Below are 14,531 nucleotides of genomic sequence, written 5' to 3' on the forward strand. Positions count from 1 at the left end.
CTGTCTCTCTCTGTGTGTGTGTGTGTGTGTGTGTGTGTGTGTGTGTGTGTGTGTGTGTGTGTCTGTAAGCACCCTGTCTTGTTTATCCCTCTCTCTCTGTGTCTGTAAGCACCCTGTCTTGTTTATCCTCTCTCTGTGTGTGTGTCTGTAAGCACCCTGTCTTGTTTTTCCTCTCTCTCTCTGTGTCTGTAAGCACCCTGTCTTGTTTATCCTCTCTCTGTATGTGTGTCTGTAAGCACCCTGTCTTGTTTTTCCTCTCTCTGTATGTGTGTCTGTAAGCACCCTGTCTTGTTTATCCTCTCTCTCTATCTGTGTCTGTAAGCACCCTGTCTTGTTTATCCTCTCTCTGTGTGTGTGTCTGTAAGCACCCTGTCTTGTTTTTCCTCTCTCTCTCTGTGTCTGTAAGCACCCTGTCTTGTTTATCCTCTCTCTGTGTGTGTCTGTAAGCACCCTGTCTTGTTTATCCTCTCTCTGTGTGTGTCTGTAAGCACCCTGTCTTGTTTATCCTCTCTCTGTGTGTGTGTCTGTAAGCACCCTGTCTTGTTTTTCCTCTCTCTCTCTGTGTCTGTAAGCACCCTGTCTTGTTTATCCTCTCTCTGTGTGTGTGTCTGTAAGCACCCTGTCTTGTTTATCCTCTCTCTCTATCTGTGTCTGTAAGCACCCTGTCTTGTTTATCCTCTCTCTGTGTGTGTGTCTGTAAGCACCCTGTCTTGTTTTTCCTCTCTCTCTCTGTGTCTGTAAGCACCCTGTCTTGTTTATCCTCTCTGTGTGTGTCTGTAAGCACCCTGTCTTGTTTTCCTCTCTCTCTCTCTGTGTCTGTAAGCACCCTGTCTTGCTTATCCTCTCTCTCTCTCTCTGTGTGTGTGTCTGTAAGCACCCTGTCTTGTTTATCCTCTCTCTCTCTCTCTGTGTGTGTGTCTGTAAGCACCCTGTCTTGTTTATCCTCTCTCTGTGTGTGTGTCTGTAAGCACCCTGTCTTGTTTATCCTCTCTCTCTCTCTCTCTGTGTGTGTGTCTGTAAGCACCCTGTCTTGTTTATCCTCTCTCTGTGTGTGTGTCTGTAAGCACCCTGTCTTGCTTATCCTCTCTCTCTCTCTCTGTGTGTGTGTCTGTAAGCACCCTGTCTTGTTTATCCTCTCTCTGTGTGTGTGTCTGTAAGCACCCTGTCTTGTTTATCCTCTCTCTCTCTGTGTGTGTCTGTAAGCACCCTGTCTTGTTTATCCTCTCTCTCTCTGTGTGTGTGTCTGTAAGCACCCTGTCTTGTTTATCCTCTCTCTGTGTGTGTGTCTGTAAGCACCCTGTCTTGTTTATCCTCTCTCTGTGTGTGTCTGTAAGCACCCTGTCTTGTTTATCCTCTCTCTCTCTGTGTGTCTGTAAGCACCCTGTCTTGTTTATCCTCTCTCTGTGTGTGTGTCTGTAAGCACCCTGTCTTGTTTATCCTCTCTCTCTCTCTATGTGTGTCTGTAAGCACCCTGTCTTGTTTATCCTCTCTCTCTCTGTGTGTGTGTCTGTAAGCACCCTGTCTTGTTTATCCTCTCTCTCTCTGTGTGTGTGTGTCTGTAAGCACCCTGTCTTGTTTATCCTCTCTCTCTCTGTGTGTGTGTGTCTGTAAGCACCCTGTCTTGTTTATCCTCTCTCTCTGTGTGTGTGTCTGTAAGCACCCTGTCTTGTTTATCCTCTCTCTGTGTGTGTGTGTCTGTAAGCACCCTGTCTTGTTTATCCTCTCTCTGTATGTGTGTCTGTAAGCACCCTGTCTTGTTTATCCTCTCTCTGTGTGTGTGTCTGTAAGCACCCTGTCTTGTTTATCCTCTCTCTGTGTGTGTGTCTGTAAGCACCCTGTCTTGTTTATCCTCTCTCTCTCTCTATGTGTGTCTGTAAGCACCCTGTCTTGTTTATCCTCTCTCTGTGTGTGTGTCTGTAAGCACCCTGTCTTGTTTATCCTCTCTCTCTCTCTGTGTGTGTCTGTAAGCACCCTGTCTTGTTTATCCTCTCTCTGTGTGTGTGTCTGTAAGCACCCTGTCTTGTTTATCCTCTCTCTCTCTGTGTGTGTCTGTAAGCACCCTGTCTTGTTTATCCTCTCTCTCTCTGTGTGTGTCTGTAAGCACCCTGTCTTGTTTATCCTCTCTCTCTCTGTGTGTGTGTAAGCACCCTGTCTTGTTTATCTCTCTCTCTGTGTGTGTGTGTGTGTGTGTGTGTGTGTGTGTGTGTGTGTGTGTGTGTGTGTGTGTGTGTGTGTGTGTGTGTGTGTGTCTGTAAGCACCCTGTCTTGTTTATCCTCTCTCTCTCTGTGTGTGCGCATGCATCAGGAGAAGGAAGACGGTGTGGTACTGTGGTTTCCACACTCACAGCTCTCCTCTGTTTACAGTGTGAGTGTGTTACCTGCTATGAGGGGCCCATCACAAGGGTGGAACATCATCTGTGTTTTTATGGTAGGGGTGTTCGGTACGGGGACCTCGGTTCGGTCTGCACTGTGAATGAAAACAACAAGTAGAGCTTATGCTTTTTTTTTTACAAGTAGAGCTTATGCTTTTTTTTTTTTTACAAGTAGAACTTATGCTTTTTTTTTTACAAGTAGAGCTTATGCTTTTTTTTTACAAGTAGAGCTTATGCTTTTTTTTTTTACAAGTAGAGCTTATGCTTTTTTTTTTTTACAAGTAGAGCTTATGCTTTTAAAAAAACAAGTAGAGCTTATGCTTTTTTTAAACTAGAGCTTATGCTTTTTTTTTACAAAAACAAGTAGAGCTTATACTTTAAAAAAATAATAAGTAGAGCTTATGCTTTTTAAAAAACAAGTAGAGCTTATGCTTTTTAAAAAACAAGTAGAGCTTATGCTTTTTTTCAAACAACTAGAGCTTATGCTTTTTTTAACAAGTAGAGCTTATGCTCTTTTTACTAGAGCTTTTTTACTAGAGCTTACTCTTTTTTTTAACAAGTAGAGCTTATGCTTTTTCTTAAACACGTAGAGCTTATGCTTTTTTTAAACTAGAGCTTATGCTTTTTTTTTACAAAAACAAGTAGAGCTTATGCTTTTTTAAAACTAGAGCTTATGCTTTTTTACAAAAACAAGTAGAGCGTATGTTTTTTTTAAACAAGTAGACCATATGCTTTTCTTAAACAAGTAGACCTTATGCTTTTCTTAAACAAGTAGAGCTTATGCTTTTCTTAAACAAGAAGAGCTTATGCTTTAAAAAAAACAAGTAGAGCCTATGCTTAAAAAAAACAAGTAGAGCTTATGCTTTTTAAAAAAAACAAGTAGAGTTTATGCTTTTTTTAAACAACTAGAGCTTATGCTTTAAAAAACAAACAAGTAGAGCTTATGCTTTTCTTAAACAAGTAGAGCTTATGCTTTTCTTAAACAAGTAGAGCTTATGCTTTTCTTAAACAAGTAGAGCTTATGCTTTTTTTTAAACAAGTAGAGCTTATGCTTTTTTTAAACAAGTAGAGCTTATGCTTTTTTTTAAACAAGTAGAGCTTATGCTTTTTTTTTAAACAAGTAGAGCTTATGCTTTTTTTTAAACAAGTAGAGCTTATGCTTTTTTTTAAACAAGTAGAGCTTATGCTTTTTTTAAAACAAGTAGAGCTTATGCTTTAAAAAAAACAAGTAGAGCTTATGCTTTAAAAAAAACAAGTAGAGCTTATGCTTTTTTTAAACTAGAGCTTATGCTTTTTTTTTACAAAAACAAGTAGAGCTTATGCTTTTTTAAAACTAGAGCTTATGCTTTTTTACAAAAACAAGTAGAGCGTATGTTTTTTTTAAACAAGTAGAGCTTATGCTTTTCTTAAACAAGTAGAGCTTATGCTTTTCTTAAACAAGTAGAGCTTATGCTTTTCTTAAACAAGTAGAGCTTATGCTTTTCTTAAACAAGTAGAGCTTATGCTTTTCTTAAACAAGTAGAGCTTATGCTTTTCTTAAACAAGTAGAGCTTATGCTTTTCTTAAACAAGTAGAGCTTATGCTTTTCTTAAACAAGTAGAGCTTATGCTTTTCTTAAACAAGTAGAGCTTATGCTTTTCTTAAACAAGAAGAGCTTATGCTTTTCTTAAACAAGTAGAGCTTATGCTTTTCTTAAACAAGTAGAGCTTATGCTTTTTAAAAAACAAGTAGAGCTTATGCTTTTCTTAAACAAGTAGAGCTTATGCTTTTCTTAAACAAGAAGAGCTTATGCTTTTCTTAAACAAGTAGAGCTTATGCTTTTCTTAAACAAGTAGAGCTTATGCTTTTCTTAAACAAGTAGAGCTTATGCTTTTCTTAAACAAGTAGAGCTTATGCTTTTCTTAAACAAGTAGAGCTTATGCTTTTTAAAAAACAAGTAGAGCTTATGCTTTTCTTAAACAAGTAGAGCTTATGCTTTTCTTAAACAAGAAGAGCTTATGCTTTTCTTAAACAAGAAGAGCTTATGCTTTTCTTAAACAAGTAGAGCTTATGCTTTTCTTAAACAAGTAGAGCTTATGCTTTTCTTAAACAAGTAGAGCTTATGCTTTTCTTAAACAAGAAGAGCTTATGCTTTAAAAAAAACAAGTAGAGCTTATGCTTTAAAAAACAAACAAGTAGAGCTTATGCTTTTTTTCAAACAACGAGAGCTTATGCTTTTTTTTCAAACAACGAGAGCTCATGCTGTTTTGAAAAACAACAACTTGAGCTCATGCTGTTTTGAAAAACAACTCGAGTTTATGCGCATGTTACAATCAAAATTTGAATCTTAATTTGGGGCATTTCAAGCTGTTCTTTTGTGAGAGGCAGCTGGGAAATAGTTATGTACGACGACGAGTGGTGGGGTCGATAAACCAGGAGGATTCTCCATCATTGTTTAATGATGGAGAATCCCTGTAGGTTGATGGATGGAGAATCCCAGTTTCTCAGTAGATTACAATGGCGATGGACAGAGAGTTGCCTGCCCCGGTCTGCTAACTGCTAGCCCCTGCTAACTGCTTGCTTGCTAACCCGGTCTGCTAACTGCTAGCCTGCCAGCCCCGGTCTGCTAACTGCTAGCTTGTTTAGCCCAGCCTACTAACTGTTAGCGTGTTAGCATCGGCCTGCTAACTGTCTGAATCGCCGTGTCCCCAGTCAGCCCAACCACTCACTGGACCCATATGTTCACTTGGCTACGCATGCCTCTCTCTAATATCAATATGCCTTGTCCATTTACTGTCCTGGTTAGTGATTACGGTCTTATTTCACTGTAGAGCCACTAGCCCTGCTCAATATGCCTTAACCAACCATGTTGATCCACCTCCTACATATGCGACGACATCACCTGGTTTAAACTTCTCTAGAGACTATATCTCAGGTGCTCTCATTGGTTGACTTCTGTAACCATAAAAACCTTGGTTTCATGCATGTTAACATTAGAAGTCTATTCCCCAAGTTTGTTTTACTCACTGCCTTAGCACACTCTGCCAACCCGGATGTCTTAGCCGTGTCTGAATCCTAGCTTAGGAAAACCACCAAAAACCCTGAAATCTCCATCGCTAACTATGACATTTTCCGCCAAGATGCAACTGCCAAAGGGGGCGGTGTTGCAATCTACTGCAAAGATAGCCTGCAGAGTTCTGTATTACTATCCAAGTCTGTACCCAAACAATTCGAGCTTCTACTTCTAAAAATTCACCTTTCCAGAAACAAGCTCTCACTGTTGCCGCTTGCTATAGACCTCCTCCTGCCAACCCAGCTGTGCCCTCGATACCATATGTGAATTGATTGCCCCCCATCTATATTCTGAGCTCGTTCTACTAGGTTACCTAAACTGGGACATGTTTAACACCCCAGCCATCCTACAATCCAAGCTTGATGCCCTCAATCTCACAAATTATCAATGAACCTACCAGGTACAACTCTAAATCCTTAAACATGGGCACGCTCATAATGCCATCCTAACTCATTTGCCCTCCAAATACGCCTCTGCTGTTTTCAATCAAGATCTCAGCGATCACTGCCTCATTGCCTGCATCCGTAATGGGTCTGCGACCAAACGACTACCCCTCATCACTGTCAAACGCTCCCTAAAACACTTCTGCGAGCAGGCCTTTCTAATCGACCTGGCCGAGGTATCCTGGAATGATATTGACCTCATCCCGTCAGTAGATGATGCCTGGCTATTCTTTAAAAGTGCCTTCCTCACCATCTTAAATAAGCATGCCCCTACCCCTGTCAACTGCCCGGCACCCTCCACAGCAACCCGCCAAAGCCCCCACCATTTCTCCTTCACCCAACTCCAGATAGCTGATGTTTTGAAAGACCTGTCTGCCCTTGACCAGCACAAAAACATCCTGTGGCGTTCTGCATTAGCATCGATTAGCGCCCGTGATATGCAACTTTTCAGGGAAGTTAGGAACAAATATACACAGGCAGTTAGCTTTCCTAAGGCTAGCTTTTTCAAACAGAAATTTGCATCTTGTAGTACTAACTCAAAACAGTTCTGGGACACCTGTAAAGTCCATGGAGAATAAGAGCACCTCCTCCCAGCTGCCCACTGCTAGGAAACACTGTCACCACCAATAAATCCACTATAATTGAGAATTTCAATAAGCATTTCTCTACGGCTGGCCATGCTTTCCACCTGGCTACCCATACCCCGGTCAACTGCCCCCTGCACAGCAACCCGCCAAAGCCCCCACCATTTCTCCTTTACCCAAATCCAGATGGCTGATGTTCTGAAATAGCTGCAAAGTCTGGACCCCTACAAATCAGCCGGGCTAGACAATCTGGACCCTCTCTTTCTAAAATTATCTGCCGAAATTGTTGCAACCCCTATTACTAGCCTGTTCAACCTCTCTTTCGTATCGTCTGAGATTCCCAAAGATGGAAAGCTGCCGCGGTCATCCCCCTCTTCAAAGGGGGTGACACTCTAGACCCAAACTGCTACAGACCTATATCTATCCTACTCTGTCTTTCTAAGGTCTTCAAAAGCCAAGTTAACAAACAGATCACCAACCATTACGAATCCCACCGTACCTTCTCCAGTACGCAATCTGGTTTCAGAGCTGGTCATGGGTGCACCACAGCCACGCTGAAGGTCCTAAACGACATCATAACCGCCATCAATAACAGACATTACTCTGCAGCCGTATTCATCGACCTGGCCAAGGCTTTCGACTCTGTCAATCACCACATTCTTATTGGCAGACTCGATAGCCTTGGTTTCTCAAATGATTGCCTCGCCTGGTTTACCAACTACTTATCTGATAGAGTTCAGTGTCAAATCGGAGGGCCTGTTGTCCGGGACCTCTGGCAGTCTCTATGGGGTGCCACAGGGTTCAACCTCGGGCCGACTCTTTTCTCTGTATACATCAATGATGTCGCTCTTGCTGCTAGTGATTCTCTGATACACCTCTACGCAGACGACACCATTCTGTATACTTCTGGCCCCTCTTTGGACACTGTGTTAACTAACCTCCAGACGAGCTTCAATGCCATACAACTTTCCTTCCGTGGCCTCCAACTGCTCTTAAACGCAAGTAAAACTAAATGCATGCTATTCAACCGATCACTGCCCGCACCTGCTCGCCTGTTCAGCATCACTACTCTGGACGGCTCTGACTTGGAATACGTGGACAACTACAAATACCTAGGTGTCTGGTTAGACTGAAAACTCTCCTTCCAGACTCGCATTAAGCGTCTCCAATCCAAAATTAAATCTAGAATCGGCTTCCTATATCGCAACAAAGCATCCTTCACTCATGCTGACAAACATACCCTCATAAAACTGACCATCCTACCGATCCTCGACTTCGGTGATGTCATCTATTGAATAGCCTCCTACACTCTACTCAACAAATTGGATGCAGTCTATCACAGTGCCATCTGTTTTGTCACCAAAGCCCCATACACTACCCACCATTGCGACCTGTATGCTCTCGTTGCTTTGTCCTCGCTTCATACCCGTCGCCAAATCCACTGGCTACTGGTTATCTCCAAGTGTCTGCTAGGTAAAGCCCCGCCTTATCTCAGCTCACTGGTCACCATAGCAGCACCCACCCGTTGCACAAGCTCCAGCAGGTATATCTCACTGGTCACCCCCAAAGCCAATTCCTCCTTTGGTCGTCTTTCCTTCCAGTTTTCTGCTGCCAATGACTGGAACGAACTGCAAAAATCTCTGAAGCTGGAGACTCATATCTCCCTCACTAGCTTTAAGCACCAGCTGTCAGAGCAGCTCACAGATCACTGCACCTGTACATAGCCCATCTATCTACCTACCTCATCCCCATACTGTATGTATTTATTTATTTATCTTGCTCCTTTGCACCCCAGTTTCTCTACTTGCACATTCACCTACTGCATATCTACCATGCCAGTGTTTAATTGCTATATTGTAATTACTTCGTCACCATGGCCTATTTATTGCCTTAACTCCCTTATCTTACCTCAATTACACTCACTGTATATAGACTTTTTGTTTTATTTTGTTCTACTGTATTATTGACTATGTTTTGTTTATTCCATGTGTAACTCTGTGTTGTTGTATGAGTCGAATTGCTATGCTTTATCTTGGCCAGGTCGCAGTTGCAAATGAGAACTTGTTCTCAACTAGCCTACCTGGTTAAATGAAGGTGAAATAAAACAATAAAATGGTAAAACAAGGAATAATCACACAAATGTGGACATTTTTCCAGTCCCCACAAGGAAAATGTCTATTTTAGGGGTAGAATTCAGGTTAGGATTTTGAATGGGAATCAATTGTTTGGTCCCCACAAGGATAGTAAAACAAGTGTGTGTGTGTGTGTGTGTGTGTGTGTGTGTGTGTGTGTTGTCAACCACAGAGAGTTCGTATTGTCAGAACATCACTTCCTCCTCTTCACCCAGCCACATACTGCGGGGGCGTTCAAACTCCACACACACACCAACGTGCATATACTCATGTGTACTACTCGCATATACACACCCATTTTGCTTATGCAAGCAGACATACTTGTTGTTTTCAAGCCGAAACCCCCCCCCTTGCCCCATCCCCACCAAATAATAAAGAACTCAACAGCACGTGTCACAGTCAACAAATTGCGTACCTTGACCTACATTTTGTTTGTTAACATAGGCTGCATTGTCTCTTGGGTTGATATGAAACAATGTTGCTTCATCTCCACATGGTATAAGCCATTCATAGTCTTTGTTCATTCTTTACCAGCTGACAGGGAGACTGGTGTTTTGTTGCAGAAGCGTGGGTGGTGTTCATTAGGTACCAGAACTGAACATTTTAAAGGTCCCATGCAGCTGTTTTTATCTCCAACAGTTAAGTACCTTATTATGATTGTTTTTAATTAAAATGGTCAAAAAGAAACAAAAAATAGCTTCTTTGCAAATAGCAATTTCTCAGGCAATAATTTAGCTAGGACAATTTGCTGAGGTTTAGAACTCTCTTTGTTATTAACTAAAGGGACATTTCTATTTTTTTCAACTACATATTCATCACTAGCATCACCCCAACATCAACATACAGTAGCATTAAACATTTTGGACACACCTACTCATTCAAGGGTTTTTCATTATTTGTATTGTTTTCTACATTGTAGAATAATAGTGAAGACATCAATTATGAAAGAACACACATGGAATCATGTAGTAACCAAAAAAGTGTTAAAGAAATTAAAATAGATTTTAGATTCTTCAAAGTAGCCACTCTTTGCCTTGATGACAGCTTTGTACACTTTTGGCATTCTCTCAACTAGCTTCATGAGGTAGTCACCTGGAATGCATTTCAATTAACAGGTGTGCCTTGATAAAAGTTCATTTGAGGAATTTCTTTCCTTCTTAATGTGTTTGAGCCAAGCAGTTGTGTTGTGACAAGGTAGGGGTGGTAAACAGAAGATAGCCCTATTTGGTAAAAGACCAAGTCCATATTATGGCAAGAACAGCTCAAATAAGCAAAGAGAAATGACAGTCTATCATTACTTTAAGACATGAAGGTCAGTCAATCCAGAAAATGTCAAGAACTTTGTAAGTATCTTCAAGTGCAGTCGCAACCATCAGGAGCTACGATGAAACTGACTCTCATGAAGACTGCCACAGGAAAGGAAGACCCAGAGTTAACTCTGCTGCAGAGGATAAGTTCATTAGAGTTACCAGCCTCAGAAATTGCAGCCCAAATAAATGCTTCACAGAATTCAGGTAACAGACACATCTCAACATCAAATGTTCAGAGGAGACTGCGTGAATCAGGCCTTCATGGTCGAATTGCTGCAAAGAAACCATTACTAAAGGACACCAATAATAAGAAGAGACTTGCTTGGGCCAAGAAACAGCAATAGACGTTAGACCGGTGGAAATCTGTCTTTGGTCTGATTAGTCTAAATTTGAGATTTTTGGTTCCAACCTCCTCTTTGTGAGACGCAGAGTAGGTAAACGGATGATCTCTGCATGTGTGGTTCCCACTGTGAAGCATGGAGGAGGAGGTGAGGGGTGCTTTTCTGGTGACACTGTCAGTGATTTATTTAAAATTCAAGGCACACTTAACCAGCATGGCAACCACAGCATTCTGCAGCGATAAGCCATCCCATCTGGTTTGCACTTAGCGAGACAATCATTTGTTTTTCAACAGGACAATGACCCAACACACCTCCAGGCTGAGTAAGAGCTATTTGACCAAGAAGGAGAGTGATGGAGTGCTGCATCAGATGACCTGGCCTCCACAATCACCCGACCTCAACCCAATTGAGATGGTTTGGGATGAGTTGGACCGCAGAGTGAAGGAAATGAAGCCAGCAAACCATTCCAGGTGAAGCTGGTTGCTAGAATGCCAAGCTGTCATCAAGGCAAAGGGTGGCTACTTTGAAGAATCTCATATATATATTTAGCTTTGTTTTAACACATTTTTTGGTTACTACATGATTCCATATGTATAATTTCATAGATTTGATGTCTTCACTATTATTCTACAATGTAGAGAATAGTAAAATAAAGAAAAACCCTTGAATGAGTAGGTGTGTCCAAACATTTGACTGGTTCTGTATGTGTCATGGAGCTGTTCTATGTTTTGTATTAAAAAAAGAGAGGAAGTTAAGTGTTTCCAATGACATCATTAACCAATTAGTAGGCCATGCCTCATCATTTGTTAAAAGCCACTTTGCGGGCTCTACTGTTGTTGCTACGAGATGTTTCCACTTCACAATAACAACACTTGATCAGGGCAGCTCTAGCAGGGCAGAAATTTGACGAACTGACTTGTTGGAAAGGTGGCATCCTATGACTGTGTCATGTTGAAAGTCACTGAGCACTTCAGTAAGGCCATTCTACTACCAATGTTTGTCTATGGAGATTGCATGGCTGTTTGCTCAATTTTATATACCTGTCAGCAACGGGTGTGGCCACACACACTATACAGTTGAAGTCAGAAGTTTACATACACCTTAGCCAAATACATTTAAATTCAGTTTTTCACAATTCTGGACATTTAATCCTAGTATAAATTACCTGTCTTAGGTCAGTTAGGATGACCACTTTATTTTAAGAATGTGAAGTGTCAGAATAATAGTAGAGAATTTATTTAAGCTTTCATTTCTTTCATCACATTCCCAGTGGGTCAGAAGTTTACATACACTCAATTAGTATTTGGTAGCATTTCCTTTAAATTGTTTAACTTGGGTCAAACATTTCAGGTAGCCTTCCACAAGCTTCCCACAATAAGTTTGGCCCATTCCTTCTGACAGAGCTGGTGTAACTGAGTCAGGTTTGAAAGCCTCCTTGCTTGCACACAATTTTTCAGTTCTACCCACATATTTTCTATAAGATTTAGGTCATGTCTTAGTGATGGCCTCTCCAATACCTTGCCTTTGTTGTCCTTAAGCCATTTTGCCACAACTTTTGAAGTATGCTTGAGGTCATTGTCCATTTGGAAGACCCATTTGCGACCAAGCTTGAACTTCCTGACTGATGTCTTGAGATTTTGCTTCAACTTATCCACGTAATTTTCCCACCCCATGAAGCCATCTATTTTGTGAAGTGCACCAGTCCCTCCTGCAGCAAAGCACCCCCATAACATGATGCTGCCACCCCCGTGCTTCACGGTTGGGATGATGTTCTTCGGCTTGCAAGCCTCCCCCTATTTCCTCCAAACATAATGATGGTCATTAATGCCAAACAGTTATATTTTTGTTTCATCAGACCAGAGGACATTTCTCCAAAAAGTACAATCTTTGTCCCCATGTGCAGTTGCAAACTGTAGTTTGGCTTTTTTAATGGTGGCTTTGGAGCAGTGGCTTCTTCCTTGCTGAGCGGCCTTTCAGGTTATGTAGATATAGGACTCATTTTACTGTGGATATAGATACTTTTGTACCTGTTTCCTCCAGCATCTTCACAAGGTCCTTTGCTGTTGTTCTGGGATTGATTTGCACTTTTCTCACCAAAGTACAGTCATCTCTAGGAGACTCTAGGAGAATGTGTCACCATGGAAGGCCAAATCTCCATCCCACCACAACAGGCTGAAATATCAGGCGGTCTTTTCAAACAGCTCTTATACTAAAAGGGCATTATCATCATTTTCACATTTTCACAATATTATTCCAACCAAATATTGTGGACGTACATATAAAACAGGAAAATCACGTTTTGACTGCACTGGGCCTGTTGTGTGCTGCACTGGGCCTGGTGTGTGCTGCACTGGGCCTGGTGTGTGCTGCACTGGGCCTGGTGTGTGCTGCACTGGGCCTGGTGTGTGCTGCACTGGGCCTGGTGTGTGCTGCACTGGGCCTGGTGTGTGCTGCACTGGGCCTGGTGTGTGCCCTGGTGTGTGCTGCACTGGGTCTGTTGTGTGCTGCACTGGGCCTGTTGTGTGCTGCACTGGGCCTGTTGTGTGCCCTGGTGTGTGCTGCACTGGGCCTGTTGTGTGCCCTGGTGTGTGCTGCACTGGGCCTGTTGTGTGCCCTGGTGTGTGCTGCACTGGGCCTGTTGTGTGCCCTGGTGTGTGCTGCACTGGCTAACGTGTGTGCGTGTGTGTTTCAGAGGTGTCCAACCTGCTGGTGGTAACTAAGGACAGAGTGCTAGTTCCCCAGACAACCCTGCAGGAGAGTCAACTCAGCTTCCACAGGATTCTCAAGGAGGAGATCATGCAGGTGCTGTATCACAAACACACACACTGCAACACACTCACCTCTACACACACTGCGACACACACACACTCTTCGCACACTGCTACGCACACACACTCTACACACTCACACACTGCTACGCACACACCTCTACATACACTGCGACACACTGCTACACACACACTGCTGGACACAGGTTTTTTCTTTTTTTTCTCAAGAATGCATAGCAGTGCAGACGTGGTTTGTCGTCCTCTCATTTACTTTTTCTATTTTTTGTATATATTCCAATTTATTTTTCAATCTCTTTTTCCCTTTTTAAATTAAATAAATATAACTTCCAGTAACCCGCCTCACTCAATGTGACACGGATCTGCTATTTTTTAGACCTTATAGCCAAAACTTTCTTCAACAGCTAGCCAGCTAATTAGCTACTAGCTATTTAGTCATTGTTAGCCACTGCTAGCGGCCTTTACCCTCTGCTCAAGCACCAGACGTTTTTTAGCCTGGATAATACCTGCCAGCCTCGGACAGTTTTTCTCTACTACAACGCCAGATTCCTGCCGTAAACCCTTGACCATTGATCATCACAGCTAGCTAGCTGCCACTAAGTGACCCAGCCCCGAAACTAGCCCTGAGCCAGGCACATCTCCCGGCTAGCAAATGAAATTACCACAACTACAATACCTCTTTCGGCATCTGGCCCGGTCCCTTCGCCGACTAGGCACCCCGCCATACCACCACAATTGGTCCGCAGACGTAATTCTATCAGCTGTGCCTTCAACCGGCCTTTGCCGGACATTGGAGCAGACGCTTCTACTTACCCCGGCCTGCTAACTTTAAACGCTGTGTCTCCCGCGTGCTAGCGTAGCAACGACTACCCCGCGGCTTCCCTGTTCCATCTATTGCTGTACACTGGACCCTATGATCACTTGACTACATAGCTGATGCCTGCTGGACTGTTCATTTATCACGGTACTCCACTTTGTTTACCTTTTATTTATCTGTCGGCCCTAGCCCCGAACTCAGGCCCTGTGTGTAGCTAACCGACCCTCTCTGCCCATTCATCGCCATTTTACCTGTTGTTGTTGTCTTAGCTGATTAGCTGTTGTCTTACCTGTTGTTGTCTTAGCTAACTCTCCCAATCAACACCTGTGACTGCTTTATGCCTTGCTTTATGTCTCTCTCAAAAGTCAATATGCCTTTGTATACTGTTGTTTAGGATAATTATCATTGTTTTAGTTTACTGCGGAGCCCCTAGTCCCACTCAACATGCCTTAGATACCTCCTTTGTCCCACCTCCCACACATGCGGTGACCTCGCTTATCATCACTCAGTGCCTGGGCTTACCTCCATTGTACCCGCACCCCCACCATACCCCTGTCTGCACATTATGCCCTGAATCTATTCTTCTACGCCCAGAAATCTGCTCCTTTTATTCTCTGTCCCCAACGCACTAGACAACCAGTTTTGCTAAACTTTAGCCATACCCTCATCCTACTCCTCCTCTTTTCCTCTGTTG

General features: G+C 42.6%; 1 protein-coding gene across 1 annotated transcript in view; it reads left to right on the forward strand.

The window, feature by feature from the left end:
• The window catches only part of jak1 (Janus kinase 1), an 81,480-nt gene that overhangs the window by 28,866 nt on the left and 38,083 nt on the right, over nt 1-14,531 (forward strand). The window contains exon 11 of the mRNA XM_042322367.1: nt 12,927-13,036. Within this exon, the coding sequence (XP_042178301.1) occupies nt 12,927-13,036 (110 nt within the window). The remainder of the gene's footprint in view (nt 1-12,926; nt 13,037-14,531) is intronic.

The sequence above is a fragment of the Oncorhynchus tshawytscha genome, linkage group LG05 (assembly GCF_018296145.1).
Source record: "Oncorhynchus tshawytscha isolate Ot180627B linkage group LG05, Otsh_v2.0, whole genome shotgun sequence".
Classification (NCBI taxonomy): Eukaryota; Metazoa; Chordata; class Actinopteri; order Salmoniformes; family Salmonidae; genus Oncorhynchus; species Oncorhynchus tshawytscha.